Consider the following 22,647-nt stretch of genomic DNA (forward strand, 5'->3'; position numbering starts at 1 on the left):
CCCCGCTGCTTTCCAACAGTGTGAGCCGCGGCTCAAGAAGGTCGTTCTGGTTTTGTTGGTCTTAATGTGGAGCTGATGGAAATTACAGCACATCAAGTGTGATTTACGATCTGACTGACTCCCAGCCCAAAGCAACTCGAGGGGATGATGTATTTGCAGTTACTTTCTTTCATCTTCTGCTGTTTTATTTCCAAAAGGTCATACTTAATCATCACCTGATATTTTATTTCCTTTTTTTAAAATATATATATAGAATTCAGCACTTTACGTGGATAGTGAGTCATTGGTTCGAGCCCTTCAAGAGCTGCCTCTGTCACTGCGACTCAACGTTGCTGCGGAGTTGGTTCAGGTAAAAACCCCAAGGCTTCTTCAAGCTGGTGTGGATTAGGGCAGGAGAAGAAAAAGGGGGGAACCTCCCTCTGCAGGAGGTCTCAGACTCGGCTTTTCATAAAGCTGAAGGTTTTATATCAAGGCAGCCTTTTGTAAAGTTTAAAGGACAATGCAATAATTTTTTAAGTTATTCTTTTCAATTTTATATTTGAAAGATTTTAAAGGATCAAATGTAATGGAATTGAATGAAATGTAGAACTATAAAGTCTGGCTGTTATTTTACTCAAAATATTCACATGCCAGACTGTGTTAGGCACTAGGAACACCGTGGTAAGTAGACAGACATGGTTCCTGCCTTCCTGGAGGTTACTCCACTGGGAAAGATGGACATTAATCAAATCCATCACACAGTCACACAAACATGGACAAACGGCCATAAGTCCATTGCAGTGAAGTACAGTGTGTCATGAGAGTAGATCAGGGTCTTCTGTGGCGTCATTAGGAACAACTTTCCTGAGGAAGTGACAGGTAAGCTGAGGTCTAAAGTAGAAGAACATTTGAACTGGAATTTTAAGGAGAGGGGCCCAGTCAGATCCGCATTAACGAAATGATGATGATGGAGAGCAGACTGCGGGATTGGAGTGTGCGTGTTTGTGGGCAAGTCTGTGCACACACATGCAGAACAGATGAGGGGAGGAACGTTAGGAGACTAGCACAGGGTCCAGGTGAGTAGCACTGTAGCCAGGACTAGGGTAGTGACGGTGGAGATGGCAGAGAAGTGGACTTTACTGAGAAGTATTTCAAAGGTAAAATTAGCAGGATTTGGTAATATATTGAACATGGAGAGAGAGCAGTCAAGGAAGAATTCAAGGTTTTCCAGCTTGTGCAACTCAGTGGTAGGAGAGTATCAGGAAGGGTAAGGCTTGAACATGATGAGTTTGTACCTCTGAGCTATCCCAGTGGAACTATCCATCAATTGGATGTAAAAATCTGTAGCTCAGAGTTAAGGCTAAAAATAAAAATTTGGGAGTTAGCAGGATGAGGTGTGGCAATTGATGAACTAAGAGAGGAGGAGACTCAAGGACTATACCACAAAGAACTTCAGAGTTTAATTGTGGCTCAATTGAGTTAACAAAAAAAAAGACCCTAGGAACTAAAATAAGCTTCCTTCTGTGGCAGAATGTGATGCTAAGCTTGAGCACAGCGATGAATTGGTTACCCACCCAGTTGCTGTTTCCATTGCATTTATGAGCCTAAGATTCGGGGCAGCAGACAGAGTTCAGGGTTAGAGAACAAGTAGGGACGAGGGAAAAAACTAGAAAGGATTGCATTTGCCTCTGATGGGGGGATCACCCAGGTGGTTCTTTAGACATGTTTCGTGGTGTTTGGGAGCGTGCTGCTGGCTTCTCCTGCTGGGTGTCGTCCAAAGTTCCGAAGTGCTTGGTTTGAGCCACACAATGAGGAATGCTGAGGTAAAGGCTCCAGGACTCAGGAGAGAGAGGAAGTGGCGTGTGAGCATTTGAACGTGAAGGATGTTATGTCAGTGGCAGGCATTAGAGTAAAGGTATAAAATAATTACAGTAGCTTTGAAAACCTGGCTAAATCATTTTTAAAAATCTACCATGCTGTATGGCAGTTATTCTCAAGCTTGTTTGCACACTAGAATCACCTGGGAAGTTGACAATGCCAGACACTCACTGCAGACCAGTGAAATGACTCTAGAGGACCACATCCCCGCTTTGCCCTGCATAGCTGACAATGCTGGATGTTTATTCCAATTTATGTATAAAGCCATACTGTCTTAACTGTCTGTTCAGGGTGCTTATGTATGTAAGACTGGGGGGTCAGGACCCCCGGCAGAGGTTGCATCTCATTCTCAGTCTGCCCACTGTGAGGCTGTGCTGGTCCAGGGAGCCTTCCCCTGATAGCAGTGATTCTCAGCCTTAGATTGTAACCTTACGTTACAGTCACCTGGGGAGTTTTCAAACTTTTATTAAAATGCAACACAGATACAAGAACGTGCACACATAAGTATTTATAAGCATGGAATCAGCATCCATATCAAGGCTCAGAATACTGCGGATATTCATGTCTCATTACAGATTTAAGTGAAAATTCAAAAAGGCCCATGGTACTGTCAGTTTGCAGCCCGGTGCTTGGAAGACGTGGACCTTTTAATTCCAACTCCAAGCTAGTGAGCTTAGGGCCGAGGTGGGGAGAGCAGGAGGTGCAGAGCTGTCATGTTTCAGTGAGGGCCCCCCGTTTACCCCAGATGAATCCAGAGGGGCTGTGGTTCGGGGGCTGGACCAGAGATACTTTGTGAATGAACTGTCTGAATTCAGTTTCCTACCCCACAAAGTTTGTCTGCTTTCTTAGCCTCCTATGTTTTGTTTGTACTTAACTAATATGCCAAGATTCACATCTTTAACTTCTCCTTCAGGCCACAGTTCCTTTGGAGCTTCCTCAAGTGAAAGCAAAGAGAAGTGATGATGGCAAGGGACTAGGGATGCAGCTGAAGGGGCCCATCTCGGAGCTGAAGTCTGCCGGCGGCCCCGAGTCCCTGGGCAAAGACAGCCTGAGACTGGGTCTTTCAAGGGGTTCTCAGAAACCTGCTTCCCCGGTGCAGTCAGCAGCCGACCACCTGGAAGAAGAACTAGATCTGTTGCTGAATTTAGATGTGCCCGTAAAAGAGGAGGATAACATCTCACTGGATCAGGCCTCTCAGGACCCGAAATCTGAGAAGGATGGGGAGGTGGCCCAAGAGGAAACAGGTATGGCTTTCATTTTATTCCCCATCCAGCATCTTGATGCTGGTGTTTCTGAGAGCAGCCCACCCCCATCACCTCCGTACACAGCCCTGGCGGGGTCTGCCATCGATCGGTGTTGTCCACGGACGTCTATTTCTGTGCTCACAGCTCTGCTTCCCCCTGAGCTGACCTTTCTGACAACATCCCTCTCACTCTATATACCCAGTGTCCAGAGCCACTGCCTGCCTGGTTGCATGTAAACCTGGGGCTGCAAATTGAACTTCTGCTATCAAAAGGCATTAGGATACCTGTAGCTCTCAGCTTTTCAGTGGCAGACCTTTTAATCGACTGAACAGGCCAACTTTCATACCTCTTTCTTTTTTTCCTAAAAAGGAAGAACACTTTCTAATTTGTGCATGCTCTGTGAGCTGCTGGCCCCTATGATGTGGTGAGGCCCGAGGCGAGTACGGCATGCAGGAGCCTTTAATGATTTTCCAGGATGGCTACAACAGGGAAAAGAAAACTGAGCTGTTAGTCTTGAAAAACAAAACAAAACAAGTGAACTGTGAAATTCAACTTCAGCATAAACAGAGCAAATCTCTACTTTCCATTTATTAATTTGTTTAGATATTTTACTGTATCATTTTAGGGAGTAACAATGATGATGTTTCCCCTTGTTGTAAGGAAAGTAATAATTAGAACTGAATTATATCCTGGAACAAACCCCAGGGAAGCTTTAAGCCTCAATTTTGGGACTAACACAAGGTTGTTAACATTGCTTTTATTTCCCCAGTTCCTGCAAAACCATCTGTGACTGAAGAAAAGAACGTGGAACCTGAGCAACCAAGTACATCAAAAACTGTTACCGAGGAAGAGCTGGAAGACTGGTTGGACAGCATGATTTCTTGAGGAAAAAAAAAAAAAAGTGCCTGAAGCAAATTTTGGTTGCCTTCTGAGTAAGGGTGGGCATAGGCTTTCCTTCGGGAGCAGCTAGTTTGCAAGCACGCCCTAAGCCAGTGTGTGTTCCATTACGCTTGCAGCAGTAAATGCCTACCTCTGTGCTTGACAACATCTGAAATAAGACATTGGAGAGGCTTGTTGCATTTGTTTTTCTGGCTTAGTAGTCTAATAGATGTCCTTAAGGGCAGGGGATGGATGGCTCTTGTTTCTAACTTCCTTCCGGGCAATGTTTACAGCATAGCAGGCACTGCTGCTGCAGAGAATAGATGCAGCTGAGGCATGTATTTGGCCAAAATAAACAAACACTGGTCTGTGGATTTTCTCTTTCTCGTGCAGAGCCGGGGGTCTTACGCCCCTTCCCCCAGCAGTCACAGCGTGGTACATTGCAAGAGGTCAAACCACGGACTGGCGTGTATGACTTTATTGCAGTGGGCACTTCATTTTATTTGAGGAGATTCACCTACACACAGCAGCTCCACTACTTACAAGAGACCATAAAGCATTACTCAGTTTTGGCAAAAGATTGAGATTTTTTTCTGAATTCTCAGTACAGTACTTCTAATAACAGCAGTTGACAAGCTGTTACTAAAAAAAAAAAAATAATAATAATAGTATGAATAACCTTCAAGTGCAGTTTCATAAAGTAAGACAGAGGATCAACACAACTAATTAAGGGAACTGTCCTTCTGGAACACAAACATAAAAAACTTGCATAGCTATATCTAAAGAGATTTTTTTTAAGGCACTTAATCGATAGTTCAGTGTCGACAAAGTGTTGGGTTTTTTTTTTTCTTCCTATTTCTTTGACTGCTTAAAAGCTTTTCAAGCTGATTCTGGATACAGTCACTAGCAAATACCATGGGAAAAATTAGACTGCAGTGGAAATGATTTTTTTGTAGTTCAGACCATGAGTCACTAGTTGGATAGTGTCCTATAACATCCAAATGTTCAACATTTCAGCTATTATGCATTCAAGGCTTCAGACTTCTCTAGGCCATGCCTCAATGCCAGCCTCTCAACAAACTAGTTAATTAGAACTGAAAAACTCGAAGGCATTCAAGGAGGGTTTCCTCCATTCTTTGCCATCTTTTACCTTTTTAAACATTTTGACAGGTTATTTCCCACAGTGTATGTCCATTAGGCACCAAGACCCAAATCGATTTCAAAACAGCACACTTTCTTGTAAGGGAGGCATGTAGACAACGTCACATTTCAAATATGTCGCAGAACCGTAAAAGGGTTTTAGTTCACTGAAGTTGACTGTCCAGAATTGTGGCGCTTCTTTCTTTCCAATTTAGCCAAGCTGATCTTCATATTGTTTACGAAAGCAGTCGCCGGCCGGGAAGAAATCCCAACACCTTTCTTGGTACATCTTCCAGACGTAAGATTCCTGAAATAATGTGAACAAAGGGTACTTATTTTTAAACCACAGTAAGCTAAGACCCAGTTTGCTTTTGCTCTCTCTGGCTCCATTGAGGAAGACTGATGGGGCCAAACCAGCACCTTATTTCTTGCTCCACTCCCAGCCCAGCTGCTCTGGAAGCAAGCAGCCGTGTCTCCCTGACAGTGCGGGCTGGGAGGAGAACAAGTCCCCTGCCCCCCACAGAACAAACCTGGAAACAACTCCATGTTTGCCACTAAAAATACTTAAAGAGTTAGCAATAGGCTGACTGCATGTCACTTGTAATTGGTGGAAGGCAGAAGAAAGCACAAGGAGGGAACATTTAGTGCTAGCTCAGGCAGATGCCTGGAGAACTAAAGCCAGATCTGGAAACCAACTGCCTCTCCCTTTGAGTGTTTGAGCTGTAAAGTTTTCCTACAAATCCAATAATGTTTGAATATCTGATAACCCACGTTTCCCTCTCTTGTTCCCTACCTTTACATGTCTTTCTCACACTTAGTCACAGACTCTCTTGACACATCCTCCCACACCCACACCTCCACCTTCCCGTCATCACCCACACTCAAGGTCGTTATCTCTCTTGGGTTGTCTCTCATTCCGCTTTACTCCCATTCTCCTGCTCTTTGTTGCGGCCACCCACTCCTTTCTCATTATCTTTTCTCTGTAATGTTCTCCCCCCCTCCAGCTATTCTAGTCTGAAGCAGTAACCGTGAGGGTTTAGGAAATGTCAGTGTGGCTTAGGGGGGGACGACCATGGGGACTTTTAGAATAGACCAAGGTCACCATAGAAGTCTGGCTGCTTATGAAGGCTCAGAGCAGCGATGGAAAAATGCATGCGAGAGACTAGTGGGATTGTCTATTTCAGATAGCCTGTGCTCTGCTAAGTCTCAAGACTTGGGAAAGGGAGATCTAACACAGGTGTGTGATTCTTAATTAAAGGTATTTTATTTCTCACCTGACCCGTGTGCTCAGTTTCATCCTTATTAATCAAATACATCAGAAAAAACCTGGAACAAGGAAAAAAGGTAAAATAAATGAAATAGTATTAGATATTTTGGTCAAGAAACCTAAGTTCATTTACTCAGGTAAACTAGAATCAGGACTCAAAATCATGTTTGGCATCATGCTGTCTATACTGCCTAAAAGAATCAGGTAAGTGGGGCTTAAGTATGACACACATCAACCTCAAAATTAGCCTGTGAGGAGAGCCTTTTTACTTTTTTTTTTCTGAAACAGAGTCTCACTCTGTTGCCTGGGCTAGAGTGCCGTGGCATCAGCCTAGCTCACAGCAACCTCAAACTCCTGGGCTCAAGTAATTCTCCTGCCTCAGCCTCCTGAGTAGCTGGGACTACAGGTGCACACCACCATGCCTGGCTAATTTTTTTTCTATTTTTTTGCCCAGCTCATTTTTTTCTATTTTTAGTAGAGACTGGGGTCTCGCTCTTGCTCAAGCAATCCTCCCGTCTCAGCCTTCCAGAGTGCTAGGATTGCAGGTGTGAGCTACTGTGCCTGGCCCTTTTTACCATCGCTGAACTTTGAGCTAAGATAAGGCAGGGTTTAGGCCACTGTTTTACTGTTAAGAAAATCCTAATCTAAACAGTAAATGGAAGCCCAAACTCTTACCGTATAATTTTTAATAGGCCAATTTATCATCTCATAAAAATGTAGAATTGAAATTATATGGCTGTCTCAAGGGTATCTGTCATGAGAAAGGTAGAAAGTATTTCATCTCACTGAGTTGCTCTGGTTCTTCCAGAAGTATAGTTTTGTATTTATTGTAGATAGCTGGGAAATGCCAGTGTAGTTTCACTTGCCCTAACCACGATGCGTCTCAGGTTTGAGTTTGTCTGTGACACACAAGTATCCCCGGGGGATGCAGCTGAACTCTCAGCTCACATTGTATGATCTCAGAGACAGCTTTCCAAAGGAACATCTCGTGCCCTTCAGGAAAAGGATTGTGAGGCTGGCGGTAAGGAAGAGAAAGTAGAAATAACACCCTTCTGAGGGCGGGGAGAGGCTGAACCCCAGATCTCGAGTTCTCTGAGGGTGATACTGTATCTGTCGCTTCAGGTCCTGGCCCACGGCAGTGGCTCCATAACTATGTTAGTTGCCTTCCCCCTTCTTCTTTATTAAGAAGGCAGGGCCAATATCGTCATCATGTCTGACATGCATAGGACATTATTCCTTTCCCGGCACATTTACTTAACAAAGCACCATTTTAGGTGGGAGGCTCAGACATGAATAAGTTGTGTTCTTTCCCCTCGAGCTCACTGCTAGAAGGGGGCAGAGACAGAAAAAGAGACCATATAACACAGAGTGCCATGGGAAGGTGCAGAAGTGGTTGCAACCCAGGTACCATCCTTCCACTGGTCCATAACCCACTGGTATTGACACACGGCCACACGTCCGCCTCATGGAGGACCTGCATTCCCCTACTAAGGAATGCGTGCTCACCTCCATTAAGAGGGAAATCCTCCTAATTAGAATTAACAACGATAAATACTCATGACATAAGGGAGGGCATGCTAAAGTTAATTTTTAAAAACTTGTCATTTTGTCTTAAACTCATCTTCTAGCAAAAAGACTTGTCTTTGCCAATAACACCATCCCTCAAAGGCTGGGCCTGCTCCATCCTAAAGAAAGATGAGGACTTTCTAAGCAGTAAAATGTAGAGAGATGGGGGAAGAGCTAGGCCAGGCAGCAGAGCCTAGCATTTTTTTTTTCCTTGAAGATTTAGTTAGTTATAGAATCTGAATTGTCAGGTACTATAATCAACATACACTATAATTTTGTAAGTTGTAAGTTTCACAGGACATCTCTGGCACTTAATAGGCTCGAGTTACTTGTTCTTGAGTGAATGCTTTACCTTACAAAAAATGAAACATTCGTTTATTACTTGCCTATTGGGTGCCAGACATTGCTTTAGGTGCTGGGGTAAAGCGGTGTGAAAACACGTTCCCCTACACAGCCCATTCCCATGGGGCTTCTGTATCCATGGGAGAGGCCTGAACACTGACCACAGAATTCAGCACCATGCAGGTCCCTAGCCCCCTCGACAAGACCAAATCTTGTGACATGGTGGGAAGGCAGGCCTGGCCAGGGAGGGGTTCACAGGAGAATGGGAAGAGAAAAACTGGAGACAGTGAGCGTGGACAGTTTTCAAGTTTTGCTGAAAAGTGAAAAGAAGTAGGGCAATAGCTGGAAGTACAAATGGGACCACAGACTTTCCTTCCTTTAGGATGACAAAAAGCAGCATGTTTACATGGTGACAGGACAAGTGCAGCAGAGAAAGAGAAATTGCAGGAGGTGTGCACTGGGAGGGGTCCAATCCAGGTTGCGGGGCTGGCCTTGGCGAGGAGCAGAATAGTGCACGACACAGCTGTGGAGACACGGGACAGAGCACAGGCAAGACGCGGGCTCATGGGGACTCCTGGGAGTTCTTTCCTGACTGCTTCTACTTTCTCCAGAGAAAAAGGAAGAAATTACCTCAGCAGAAACTTCACTATATGACATAACTTTTTTTTACCCTACAACTCTCATCACTTCTATTAACCAAGAATACTCACAAGTAGTTGGCTAAGTTGTGCTCTTGTAATGTATGTGTCTCAAAACCATGAGGGGTCGTGTCGAAGTAGTCATTGCCAATCCCACAGATGAAACATTTAGTCTAAGAAAAATAACCGAGGCAGAAAAGGCATTAGTAGGCATGACAATACAGGCAGGAGGGGAAAGGGTCGTGGTCTGTAGCGGATGGAGGGACAATGAAAAACGTCTAATGGCTTTGGGCTGTTAGTCATTCCCTCCAGCGTGCCACACACCAGCTCCCGTCAGCTGGGGATACTCTACTCTACTGTCCCTCCAGGCAGGGGCAGCAGAGGGGCAGCAGGGAGGTCCAGGGCCCAGGGTGTGGGTGGAGATGCCCAGAGCTGGAACGCAGGCTCAGGGAACAAATTTGTTTTCTGAGTTTGGCCTGGGGCTGGCCCTAAGTAATAGCAGAACCTGTTGTTTAAAACATCCATTTGCTGTAGGGCTATAAAATAGAATTGGAATCAGTAGTAAGAAGAATGTTACCTCCATGTCTTCTCGCACTTGTTCCTGCTGGTCTCTTAGCTCTCCGAAAGCATCAATAATAAGACCTGGAGTTTTAAATACAAAGTCAAAACACTTAAATAATCGGTATAGTGGTTAGAGGTAGAGGAATGATAGAGGGAGTGGCAGAGACCACTTTGTTTTGTCAAAAAAGTGAATTATCAAGCTGAACTATTCAATTAAAGCAAAATTAAGAAAAAAAAATGCTTGTGTTTACAAGTGCTACCTCCTGGCTGACTGTTTCTCATTGTTTCTCTTAACTCCACCCTTCCAAACTATTCCATGCTGTTAACGCCATGCTCCTCCTTGAAATCTTTCCTCTCCACTGTTCCCTCGCTGCCCTCCTGCTTTGTTTAGCCATTTGTCTTCAGTCTTGGGGATGGGATGGCTCTTCCTCTTTTCCTAGCCCCCCAGGTGTCCACAGGACAGGCTCCTCCTCAGTCTCTTTGTTTCTTAGCCTCGACACCTGCATGTCTCACAGGTCCCTTAACTCAGCATGACTCAAACTAAATTCATCGTCTTCTTTCTCCAATTCCTGACAAGCTATGGACTCAAATATCAATACTTCTTCTCCCCACCGCCCACACAAGAAGAAAAAACATGTTATACTCTCATAGTTCCTCTGCTCCTTGCCCACCTCACTAGCCATGGGCGGTATCTCAGAAGCAGAAGAGATGAGGAAATAATTCTGAGTAGGAGAAGGGAAGGAAAAGGGTCCTTGGGGTGGATTCTCAAGGTTCTTGTAACAGTGCCTGGCTGTGTCTTTGGCTTTATATATAGCCAAAGTCTAACATATAGGAGACGCTCAATAAATGCTTGCTAAATGATTAATAACAAGTAAATGAATTCACAGACTTCTTAATAAAACAATCAAGTCATAGATGCAAGAAAGCATAAAGTAGATTAAACCCTGTTCAGACGTAATGTAATTGGCAACCCTACCTTGAATGATGGCCAGCAAGATGACAATGACAAAGAAGAAAAAGGTAATGTCAAAGACGATGCGATACATTTCATAAGGGTCACCAGCAGGGTCTTCAATTTCATCGCCAATGCCGCCTCCTGCTCTCACACCCACGTACATGTGGAAAAGGTAACACTAGAGAAGGAAAATAGTGGCAATTCAGGTATAGTCACAGAGTTTTGTTAGTTTTTAGCAAGAGGGTCAGATCATTCATGCCATCAGATCAGAGCATGGCAGCCTGAATCCTTCAGTGGTATCAGTATTCTTGCTAACTGCTATTCACCACACCCTCTGGTCAGTTTGGTGTCTACAAAAATGGAAATATTGTGGTTACATTTAGGCTTTTTAAAGGCATTTTTGACCTGTTTTTTTAAAAACAGTTTTGATCTATTTGATACATACAACAGTGTTCATTTAAGGTGTGTGTAAGTTGAAAGATCTTTAAGCCCTGATCAGTATGGCACATGCCAGGTGCTAGTTTTCTTTCATTTGATTTAAGAAGTGTTAGCCTGGCCTTGAGACTGTTCTGGGGGCTCTGGGAAAGGCCCCCTCTTCTCAAAAATCCCCTGTACACCTGGTAGGGCAGGGATTTCCGCAGCATCTTAGACAACGGACTTTTCTCTCCTCCTTCCGTGCACGTATGATCCACTGTGGGCGTCTGGGCACTGCGGAGCTCGCTGAGCAGGGCACTTGCTGTCTCTCCACCTGACTGGATGGGTTACACTCATGGGGAGAGGACAGTCTGTCCCACGACTGGTAAATTGAAAGCCGAGGACAGCCTGGAGATGGGCACTGGTCACACAGGTGCTCTAGTGACAAGCTGCTGTCTCATGAGGGTGCTCGGCCCGAGAAAGCACAAGGAGAGTTTTTACCCAAGAAGTGTTACCCGTCTCGTAAAGAAATGATCACAGACTGGGACAGTTCACTGTCATCTGTCCCTGAGACATATTCTTTTTCTGAAATCTGGTCAATATAAACTTTAGAGATGCTACTGCAGCTGTGCTGTCTCACCTGAGCTCTGTGTTTCTTTTCCACAAGGGTCTGGCCTGACAGGAGCCCCCCGACCTGATCCTGCTGCTGTCACAGTCTTCAGCCCGTGCGGCTGTTCCGAAAGAGCCCCCACTGGGTTGCTGAAATACATCAGGTACCCGAACCCGGTCCATGGGACTTGGCTCCCAGTTCTCAGAGGTGACAAAGTTTGACTCCCATGAAATTTAGATACAGGTCCATTCACAACAATGTCCCATCTTTACCCCAGACAAGTTTCCATGAATGACGCCCCACTCTGCAGGGTGCTTCTCTTTCCGCTAGGCGTAGACGCGTGGTGACGAAACCTACTTCTGTGTCCCCAGGATGTTTCTCCCTCTCGAATGAGACATCTGCATTCCACTCTAATCCCTACTGTGCTCTACGACCCTACAGCTCTCGCTCAGTCCCCCAGACCGCCCCACACAGCCCTTCCTGCCAGGCGGGGGACCAGGCGGGCTCTCACCGTCATCATGTCGTCACACTTCATATCCGGCTCGTCGTCGTCTTCACTCTTGTTGTAGAACTTGCGGAAGAAGTTGAAGGCCACCACCGTGTAGAGATAAACCACCACAGCGAGGAGACCGACGGTTAGAACCAACTGGGAACGAGGACAGAGAAGGACAAGGAGGTGGGATCTTCTCTACCTCTGAAGGGCCCATGGGAGACGCAAAGAAAACGAGGAGGAGCGGGAGGCCCCGCAAGGAGAGAGGGGCGGGCGGGGGCTGGCGGCACAGGCTGTCCTGCTGCAGGCAGAGGAAGACAGGACCACAGAGACGGAGAAATGGGCTTCTTGGGAGAAAAGAGTAATGAGGGGGTGTCACGGGCTGAATTGTGTCCCCTCAAATTCAGGCACGGAAGCCCTAACCTCCAGTGCCTCAGAATGGGACGCCTTTGGAGACAGGCCTTTAATGAGCTGATTAAGTTAAAATGAGGCTGAGGATGGGCCTGAATCCAATCTCACTGGTGTCCTTATAAGAAAAGGAGATTAGGACAAAGACAGGGAGCGACCCCAGACCCACGCACACACAGAGGGACGACCATGTGAAGACGCACTAAGAGCACAGTCAATTGCAAGCCAAGGAGACAGGCCTCAGAGGAAACCAGCCCTGCCAGCACCTTGGTACCTGACTTCCAGCCTCCAGGACCGTGAGAAAATAAACCTCTGTTGTCTAAGCCCTGAGTCTGCAGTGTTTTGTTGTGGCAGCGCATGCAGACTAATGCAAAGGATATTGGATTGGGCATATGTAAAATACAAAGGTACTTAAGTATTGAACAGTGAAGGTGCTCTGAGGAGGGATATGCCTCTAAGGCTTCATAATGCAGTTTCTGCGCTAATGCTGCTTCTACAAAAAACCAAAGGTTCTTCGGACTGATGGGTGTCCCTACATTACGCTATTTCATAAATGACCATGAACTGGATGATTGTGGCAAGTTTCAAGTTACTAGAAGAATTATGATGGTTGAGCCAAATACCTTTTTTTTTTTTTTTGAGACAGAGTCTCGCTCTGTTGCCCGGGCTAGAGTGAGTGCCGTGGCATCAGCCTAGTTCACAGCAACCTCAAGCTCCTGGGATTAAGCAATCCTTCTGCCTCAGCCTCCCGAGTAGCTGGGACTATGGGCATGCGCCACCATGCCCGGCTAATTTTTTTTCTATATATATTTTTAGTTGTCCAGATAATTTCTTTCTATTTTTAGTAGAGATGGGGTCGTGCTCTTGCTCAGGATGGTCTCGAACTCCTGAACTCAAGCGATCCTCCTGCCTCAGCCTCCCAGAGAGCTAGGATTACAGGTGTGAGCCACCGCGCCTGGCCCCAAGTAACTTTTTTATTAACAAGAAATCTGCCCAAGCCCTTTGTGGGGTCACAGGGCATACCTACTTCCAGGCTTAGGAGAAAAGGGGTCAGCCATAAATAAGGAATACGTGGGACCTGCACATCTGGCCTCTACCAGGGACAAAGTACTGAGCTGGAGATAGGAAGATCAACAAGATAACATCTTTGCCTTCAAAGAGCTACCCAAAGACTGGGAGCCGTGCCTCATGCCTGTAATCCTAGCATTCTGGCAGGCTGAGGCGGGAGGATTGCTTGAGCTCAGGAGTTCGAGACCAGCCTGAGCAAGATTGAGACCCCCGTCTCTACTAAAAATAGAAAAATTAGCCAGGCATTGTGGCATGTGCCTGTAGTCCCAGCTACTCGGAAGGCTGAGGCAGGAGGATCGCTTGAGCCCAGAAGTTTGAGGTTGCTGTGAGGTATGATGACACCACTTTCTTCTCCCCACGGCATCAAAGAGGGAGTGGGCTTCAGTGCTAAGGTAAGTACCAGAAGATTTGTACTTCGTGACCTCTTGAGGGAGTAGTAGGTACTCAAACCCTGGAAAGCAGTCCTCACAGAAAGCAGTTGGTTTAGAAAAAAGAGAAAGAACTTGGACTTTGCACCAAGGAAGAAAAATGCTTGAATCTAAGCTCTTCCACTTAGAAGCTGTGTAGCCTTGGATGAAACACTTAACCTCTCTGAGCCTTATTTCCCTTATCTGTAAAGTAAGCATAACATCTACTTTACACAGCACCTGGGACACGGCACAAGCTTGGCACATTTTAACTTTCTTCTGTTTTCTCCCTCTCTATACAAAGGTGTAGAAATGTGAGAGAACATATTTCATATACAGAATTGTATTTAGTGAGGAATGAAATGCTAAGCAGTTTGAATTTATAGACAGGGAAAAGCCATTGGAGGATTTTAATATGGCTATAGCCATTGCTATATATCCAGTCTTCTCTATATTGTCAGAATCAATTCCCTGATTAACATAATATTAACTATATGTGTATATATTAACTATTATACATGCATATAATATATATCAACTGTATAATATGTATATATTATATAGCATGTATTATATACTATATGTAATATATAAAATTTGTAATATGTGTGTATATATGTATATATATATATATAAAATATATGTGTATACTATATAATAAAAATATATATGCATGTCTTAAATCATTGGTTCTTAATTGGAGGCACATATCAGAAGTACCTGGAAATTTTCTAACTATACACAGTGTGTCTACTTGCTAACCCCTGGGAGTGTATCAGATCCATGGAGGAAGGGACAGACCTGAAAAAGGTCTCCAAGGTAACTCTGATATGCTCATCACTTCTCTCCCTCCCTGGTTGATCTAAATGTTAAGCGTCTCTGAATCAAGGTCTTATGCCTCTTATGTGATGGCTGCAGTTGTATTTTTAATTAGCTACAATTTTGCAAAAACAGTCACTCTTAGTTCAAGTGTTTGGCCAAGAAAGGTGCATTATACACTATGACACATTCCTTCCTGTCACACCTAGCCTACGACCTGCTGTTGGGTAATTTTTTTCTGTGCACATGTAGGTCCATTCTGTTTGCATCAGTATAAATCAGTACCTGTTTGCCATTGTGAGTTACAGAAGACAGGATCGTCCTCAGCGTCTTGAAGCCCATGGCGATATCCAGTAGATGAGCAGCAAAGAAGAAGTTGTTGTAGTGGCCCAGGACTGACATGGTTGTGTACCAGGCAAGGTAGAGAAAGGACTGTGGAATCGGAAGAAATTTAGTAGCTTCTTAGGCATTTTTGCCTCATGATGTGCTCATTAAACCATGTTTTCTCTTCTTTGGGGACAAGGTGAGGATAGTAGGGATTTATGCGCCGAGGTGCTGGGAGCTGGCCCAAGAATTGCCAGGTGAAGCCCCATCTGCCCCCACCATTCTATAAGAGAGAAGTGCTCCCCCAGCACATATAGAGCTCTGGGTCTTTGAAAAGCAACCCTTGAATCTTTCTGGGCATCCTCCATAGCTCATTTCCCTGTGGCTCTAATAACATCCCTGAATCTTGTTTTTCCAGGTACAATACTTACGTTGTCAGTAAAAACAACACCCAGCTTCCAGATATGGTACTTCATGTCGATGGAACTTAGCCTGCAGAAGAACAAATAATTTTAAAACTTATAAATGTCAAGATTTAGTTAAGTGTTTAATAAGAGGAAAAATTACGTTTTTTCTCTCAGGTTTAATAACCTAAATATGGCTTTGAGCTTTAGCAAGTTGTATGCATTCCCCATGAGACAGAGAATGGTTGAATCCCTCATTCTGAAATCTTAGTCTTTTTCAGCTGTATCAGGTATAAAAACTGGCCTTCAAATTTTTAAGGCAGTGCCCTCCCACTGTGTTAGAACCTAGAAGAAACACCTAAGTCAGACCAGAGCTTAAGAGAACAAAGACATGGTTGTGATTTTTCCTTTAAGCACACGGAAGAGGAATGGAAAAACGAAGGATCTTTGCCTTTTAACTCTTAGGCTCCTTACCATGACACCAGAGAAGCCGCTTCTGCTTTGGTCTCTTCTATTGGGCTAAAGTCAAGGGCATTTTTGTCCAAACCCAGGAGTTCAGCAATGCGCTCCGCTCCGTAGAGATCTCCATACTTGTTGATCACCTGCGACAGAGGATGACAGGGTGAGCCCAGGCCACACACCACTGGCCAGGTCTTCTCTAGCTCTGTGGCCTTCAGAACTTTGCTACCCTCTGGGCTCTTGTTAAGGTATGATTCAAAATGCAAGAGGATGTGGTGAGAATTAAATGAAATAATATACGTGAACCTCTGGCAAAGTAGTAGGTGCATTATAGCATTCAATAACTGTTAGCTCTTAGTTTTCTATAAATGTGTAAATGTGTACAGTAAAAAGACTAAAGGAAGGGTTATTCAATAATTCTTTTTCTTTGGTGAAGTTATGACTGATTTGCAGGAGGATTTTCTTTCTACCTTTGTATTTTTACAAATACTTCATCATGAGCAAATATTCCTTTACCTATGGTGAAATAATATTATATCAACAACAATAAAATAAAACAACAACAACAACAACAAAATAACCCCCAGAGAAAACAGAAGCAATAAAGACAATTAAATGAAAACTGCTTTTCAATCTGATATCTTTTTGGAGGGGAGAAAAAGCTGAGTGTACAGAAACAACTAAGACTGTGTTAGGTTGTTTAAGACAGATGAGTGTGGGAATAATGTCAGCAACCTACACATGTTCACATACAACCTCTCCTGTGACTTAGGCTTCTTGAGACACCGTCACAAAAGTAACATCACATTTACTCATGTTCGTATGTGGTGAATTAAAAAAAATATACACATTTCTTGGTGATCATGGAACTCGGCCCCCCTGGAAAGGCATACCTTTCTCTTTACAAACTTGTCCCAATAGTTATTAGGAAAAGACCTGTAAAAGAAAATGAAAAAAGGAGGTTCTTAATTTTTTTTTTCTTTTTTGCGATAGGGTTTTGCTTTGTCACACAGGCTGGAGTGCAGTGGCTCCATCAAAGCTCAGTGAAACTTTAAATTTGCCCCACCTGAGTCAGAGCTTCAAGCGTGTCCATTCCCCCGACACTGCACACCCCACCAATTAGGTGTGAATATACCCATCCCCTCCTCCCCACTCCCATCTGCCCGACACCTGATGAATGTTACTACTATATGTGCACTTAAGTGTTGATCAGTTAATGCCAATGTGATAGCGAGTATAGGTGGTGCTTGTTTTCCCCTTCTTGTGATACTTTACTTAGTAGAATGGGCTCCAGCTCTATCCAGGATAACATAAGAGGTACTAGATCACCATGTATTTTGTGGCTGAGTAGAACTCCATGTTATATATATATACATATATATATATACACACACCACATTTTATTAATCCACTCATGTATTGATGGGCATTTGAGTTGTTTCCACATCTTTGCAACTGTGAATTGTGCTGCTATAAACATTCTAGTGCAGATGTCTTTTTTATTGAATGTCTTTTGTTTTTTTGGGTAGATGCCCAGTGATTCCTGGACCAAATGGTAGTTCTACCTGTATCTCTCTGAGGTATCTCCATATTACTTTCCACAGAGGTTGTACTAGTTTGCAGTCCTATCAGCAGTGTATAAGAGTTCCTATCTCTCCGCATCCATGCCAGCATTTATTATTTTGGAACTTTTTGATAAAAGCCATTCTCATTGGAGTTAAGTGATACCTCACTGTGGTTTTGATTTGCAGTTCCCTGATGATTAGAGATGTTGAGTATTTTTCATATGTTTGTTGGCCATTAGTCTGTCTTCTTTTAAGAAGTTTCTGTTCATGTCCTTTGTTCACTTTTTAATGGAATTGTTTGATTTTTTTCTTGCTGATTTTCCTGAGTTCTATATAGATTCTAGTTATCAGCCCTTTATCGGATGTGTAGCATGTGAACATTTTCTCCCATTCTGCGGATTTTCTGTTTGCTCTTGTGGCTGTGCAGAATGTTTTTAATTTGATCAGGTCCCATTTATTTATTTTTGTTGTTGCTGTGATTGCCTTTGGGGTCTTCTTCATAAATTCTTTGCCTAGGCCAATGTCTAAAATAATTTTTTCAATGTTTTCTTCTAGAATCTTCTAGTTTTATGCCTTAGGCTTAAGTCTGTTATCCACCATGAGTTGATTTTTGTGAGAGGTGAGAGGTGCGGACCCTGTTTCAGTCTCCTACATGTGGCTATCCAGTTTTCCCAGCACCATTTATTGAACAAGGATTCTTTTCCTCAGTGTATGTTTTTGTCTGCTTTGTCAAAGATTAGATGGCTATATGAGGATGGTTTTATATCTGGGTTCTCAGTCCTGTTCCATTGGTTCTTGTGCCAGTACTATGCTGTTTTAGTTAATATAGCCTTGTAGCATAGCTTGAAGTCTGATAAATTGATACCTCCCAAACTTGTTCTTTTTGCTTAAGATTGCTTTTGCTATTTGGGATCTTCTCTGGTTCCCCAAGGTTCTTAATTCTTAACATCAAGGCAAGCACATCAAGCAATTTCCACTTTGAGTGTCCAGATCTGTGATCTTTTTGGTTTCCATCCTATTCACTAAAGAATTCAAGACTTGATTGAAGTTCAGAGTCAGCACAGGTCACTAATTTATGGTTTTACTATTTTGTATTGACTTCTGAAATACTTAGAAAGCCATTCTTCACTTTCTGTCTCAAAATTATGATTTAAAAGCCAGGAATTGTGATGACAGACTAGATAGAAACAGATATATGTTTCTTGATCCTTTCCTTGATCTATGTATAACCAGAAACAAAATGTTGGAGAAAACCCAAGCATTCCATTCAAGGAGTCATCATGTCAGTAACTGGGGTTGGCTCCGGGGATGTGGGATGTGATGGAAGGTATAGACAAGGTCCCTGACTTTATGAAGTTTCCAGTCTGGGAATCACCTTTAGCTAGTGTATATAGGATTTTCTTCTAACCTGAGTGCTCTTCTGCTCTATTTTCTAGTCCTACATAACTCCAGTGGTCTCCTTTCCTCAGAGAGTAAAATCCCTCTCTCCTTTGGAGGCAGTTCCTTGTTCCATACCATCCCTAACCTCTCAGAGGAATCTTCTTTCTTCTGCTTGTACCAGCTGCACTGCAAATAGTTTCTTGTTGTTAAAGTCAAGAAAGAACTGTTACCTTCAGGTATGTTAGCAAAAACTGTTTAAAATACGTTGCCCCTATTCAGAATCATTGAATCTTTCCTAGGAAAGTTCCTTGTAAGGCTACATGACAGCTAAGGATGCTCTGGCCCTTGGTGCATGCACTCTTGCTTTTGTTTTCCTTTGAGTCACTCTTTTTGGCTCTGTACCACAGTAGTACCCTACTCTACAGAAACCATCAAGTTGGTGATGAGGAAGTGGGGACCTCCCCTGAGCAAATGCCACCTCTCCTCCAACAGGGTGGTAGACTTTTAAAAATATGTGTTTTTATTATTAGTGTGGTTTGTTAAAGCAGCTTCTTTGTCTTCAACATCTAGATGCCACTTAAAAAGAAATGCTGGTGTTACAGAGTAAACTGCTAATAGATTTTATCTCTGGGGGATGGAAATAACAATTATTTTGTCTTTGTTCTTTCTGAATTTGTCTGCTACTTGATTTTTTTTTCACGTGTTACATTTAGAATCTAAAATTAAAAAAAAAAAACATAAAAATCAAGCCTTGCTTCCTCTACCACACTGATATCTCCTTTCTCTTAAATCCTTTATACAAATGGTCTGTAACATCCAACCCAGCACTGGTCATATTTTGCCCTAAGTAGATGATTCTGCAAGTGATGCTGAAAGCCAAGGAGCACGGGCTGTGGGCAAGACCCTTTCACAGACTTGATCTTACTTTGGTCTGAGCATTCTGAATTTTTTGTCCCCTGACTAGGTATGTAACTTCCTTGAAGTTCAAAAACATTTTTTACTTGGTCATGTTCCTTAAAGTGTGGCATAGAGAACAGACCCTTCAGAAGAGAAATGCATAAATAAAGAACACATCTAAATGTGAATGTTCAGGAAAAAGAATACAAGATGCTCAACCCCTTCAGTAATAAGAGAAATGTACAGTGAGCTGCTGTTATACACCTGCCAGATTAGCAAAATTATCTGACAGTAACACGTGCTGACAAAGAGGCAGAGCAGTAGAAACTCTCATACAGTATTGTTTAGAATGTAAATTGCAACAAACATTGTACATATCCTGCTACTCAGCAAATTCCTCTCCTGGGTCTATTCTTTAGAGAAACTCTTTGACTTATACATCAGGTATAAGAATGTTCATTGTAGCACTACTTATAATAGCCAGAAACTGAAAATAGGTGAAACATCCACAGTCAGGAAAATGGATAAATATATAACCCACTTGCCATTATGCAAATGTTACAGCTTTAAAAATCAACAAACTATAGCTACACACATCAACCTAGGTGAGTTCCCAGAAATAATGATGAACAAAAGATTCAAGTGACAGTATAATGGATCTAGTGTAATCCCATTTACATAAAGTTCCAAATAGTCAGAATGAAGCACTATATTTAGGGACAAAGACCTAAGTGGAAAAATTATAAATTAAAACAGGAGAATATTACTAATATCAGTCCCTGATTAAGAATGACTATCACTAGTCACTAATGACTATGAGGAAAGTGGTTTGCTGCTGTGCCATGGGGCTCTGGAGAAGCTGATCAGCTTGGTCTCCACACCCCTGGGCCGCGTAAGCCCTAGAAACCCTCTAGGTGACACAAACATGGAAAACTAGTTTAAGCAATATCGTACTGGACAGCATGGTCTTAAGCAAATACGCTCAGCACCTCCTGATGGTATTCTCTGTCCCCCATTAAACTCATAGAGATATATATTAAATACAAGTGTTTTTAGAGGCAGTAAGCTACTTTGTTGAAAAGGCAAGGGAGAAAAGTCCCAGAAACCAAAGGAAAGTTTATATTAACCAGTTTCCAAGGCTGGTGAAGAAAGAGTTATTGATCTGTCTACAGTACAGACTCCACTTCCTTTTCAGGTTGGGTGTCGGGGGACACTTACGGTGTGTTGATCACCAAGCGGTCCCACTGCCCCTTGATGTCATCTTCGGATGGTTGTTCTGTGATATACAGGCCATCAAACTCCAGCTTCCTGGCAATTTCTTTTTCCCTTTTGAATACCACCAAAGGGACCTAGAGTAGGAAGACACTGGTTACTCAGAGGTGGCTTTGTGATTACAGCACCTGTTCCCGGGCATTTTTTGAAAAGTAACCTTCCAACTTCAGAGCAACAATCTCCTTATGATGGGATTTTTAGGTTGCCCAGTTGTGGCATCAAACCAAACAAATCTCTTCTCACTCCTTTGGCTAATATACCTGCCTCTCCAAAGGCTGATCTGATTTGGTCCAGCCTTTAAGGTTTTGGTTAAATAGCTAATGCTAATACAAACTAGACTCCTTGACCAATCCTAGGGAGAAGGCCTAGTGAGAAGTGACAAGTCCCGGGGCCAAATGAGTTAGATCTCCTAAGTCTCCTAGGCTGGAGTTGAACCAAGACCTAGAAAGAACAATAAACTATTCTAGAATAGATTGGCCCCAGGAATATGATGAAATGTTCCAACCCTCTTCAATGTCCAGGGTCATATTCATCTCATGGCTTTGAAGGTTAGAATGAGAGGATTCAGTTCACTCTGCACACGGTTTTCGGTACTGAAGTTTTCTTTCTGAGATTCTTTTCATAAAGAGCTCCTGCTAGGCAGTAGCACACTTATTTGTTTCCTACTATCATTCCTCACTCTAGTGGTAACTCTGATTTTAGACTAGATAAGGTGGCATGCTAGAAAGACCTACCACCAAAGGGGAATACGGAAAGGGACAGGAAAATAATCCACTTGCCTCAACCATCACTCACTGTACACACACTTCAAACATGGGACAGATTTAATGAGGTCAGAGGATACTGCTCAAATCCCAGGAAAGGACAAGTCAGAATAGCCAAGCTCCTCTAGCCAGGAAAGCTTGATTCACACAGAGCCATGGCTGGGATGCCACAGGTTACTTGGTGACATCCTTGAGACCTTGGTCTCCAAACTATACCTCAAGCAAGACTCATGATGTGCATATACCCCACGCTGCTGCTCTGTTTCCTAAACAAAAGGACAAAAACATAGATACTAATTTGTAAAGAGTGACCTCTTGCCATTTCTTTCTTTAAAACAATGAAACAACATCAAGGAAATAAAAGCCTAAAGATAGGAAGGTGGAAAGGCTAATAACAGGTGTGGCACATCGGGAGGACACAATGACTGCTGTCAGTTAGCGGGTGCTGTGGGAGGGGAGGCAAGACCACAGCGATTCTGCTGTGTTTTGAAATGACTCTGAAGAACAACAATAATACCAAGTTCTAGAGCAGTGCTGATCTCTGGGACTCAAAGCATGCCCCTTCAATCTTCTAGGAGTTTGTATACCCTTGTAAGTAGAACTTCCACATTTTTCTTCCTTAGATAGTGTTTCTTTTTGGTTTTCTCTGAGACACAATCTACACCCCACCCAAGAAGCTGAGCTCTAGGATCTCGAACTAAGGAACAGTAGCTAACATGCCCTAGGGTTTACTATGTCCAGTCTTCTGAGTACATTCGCACATATTAATCCATTTATCTCTCCAGAAACTCTACTTGCTGTATCATTAGTAGTATTATTATAATACTAATTTTTACAGATGAAGAGACAGAGGACCAGGGAAGTTAAGGGGCAGAGCTGTGAGTCCAACCCACGCTGCCTGGCTCCTGAATCTGGAC

General features: G+C 43.3%; 2 protein-coding genes across 2 annotated transcripts in view; one reads left to right on the forward strand and one right to left on the reverse strand.

The window, feature by feature from the left end:
* Nucleotides 1-6,393, forward strand: part of AVEN (apoptosis and caspase activation inhibitor) — a 149,682-nt gene extending 143,289 nt beyond the window's left edge. The window contains exons 4-6 of the mRNA XM_045527692.1: nt 254-349; nt 2,771-3,101; nt 3,871-6,393. Of these exons, the coding sequence (XP_045383648.1) occupies nt 254-349; nt 2,771-3,101; nt 3,871-3,986 (543 nt within the window). The 3' untranslated portion in view covers nt 3,987-6,393. The remainder of the gene's footprint in view (nt 1-253; nt 350-2,770; nt 3,102-3,870) is intronic.
* RYR3 (ryanodine receptor 3) overlaps nt 4,450-22,647 on the reverse strand; it is a 338,847-nt gene continuing 320,649 nt past the window's right edge. Inside the window, exons 94-104 of the mRNA XM_045543649.1 lie at nt 20,913-21,043; nt 16,746-16,788; nt 15,868-15,995; nt 15,421-15,481; nt 14,951-15,097; nt 11,985-12,119; nt 10,471-10,627; nt 9,511-9,575; nt 9,006-9,106; nt 6,395-6,446; nt 4,450-5,427 (exon numbers count right to left, since the gene is read on the reverse strand). Coding sequence (XP_045399605.1) covers nt 5,332-5,427; nt 6,395-6,446; nt 9,006-9,106; nt 9,511-9,575; nt 10,471-10,627; nt 11,985-12,119; nt 14,951-15,097; nt 15,421-15,481; nt 15,868-15,995; nt 16,746-16,788; nt 20,913-21,043 — 1,116 coding nt within the window. The 3' untranslated portion in view covers nt 4,450-5,331. The remainder of the gene's footprint in view (nt 5,428-6,394; nt 6,447-9,005; nt 9,107-9,510; nt 9,576-10,470; nt 10,628-11,984; nt 12,120-14,950; nt 15,098-15,420; nt 15,482-15,867; nt 15,996-16,745; nt 16,789-20,912; nt 21,044-22,647) is intronic.

The sequence above is a fragment of the Lemur catta genome, chromosome 1 (genome assembly GCF_020740605.2).
Source record: "Lemur catta isolate mLemCat1 chromosome 1, mLemCat1.pri, whole genome shotgun sequence".
In the NCBI taxonomy this organism is placed as follows: domain Eukaryota; kingdom Metazoa; phylum Chordata; class Mammalia; order Primates; family Lemuridae; genus Lemur; species Lemur catta.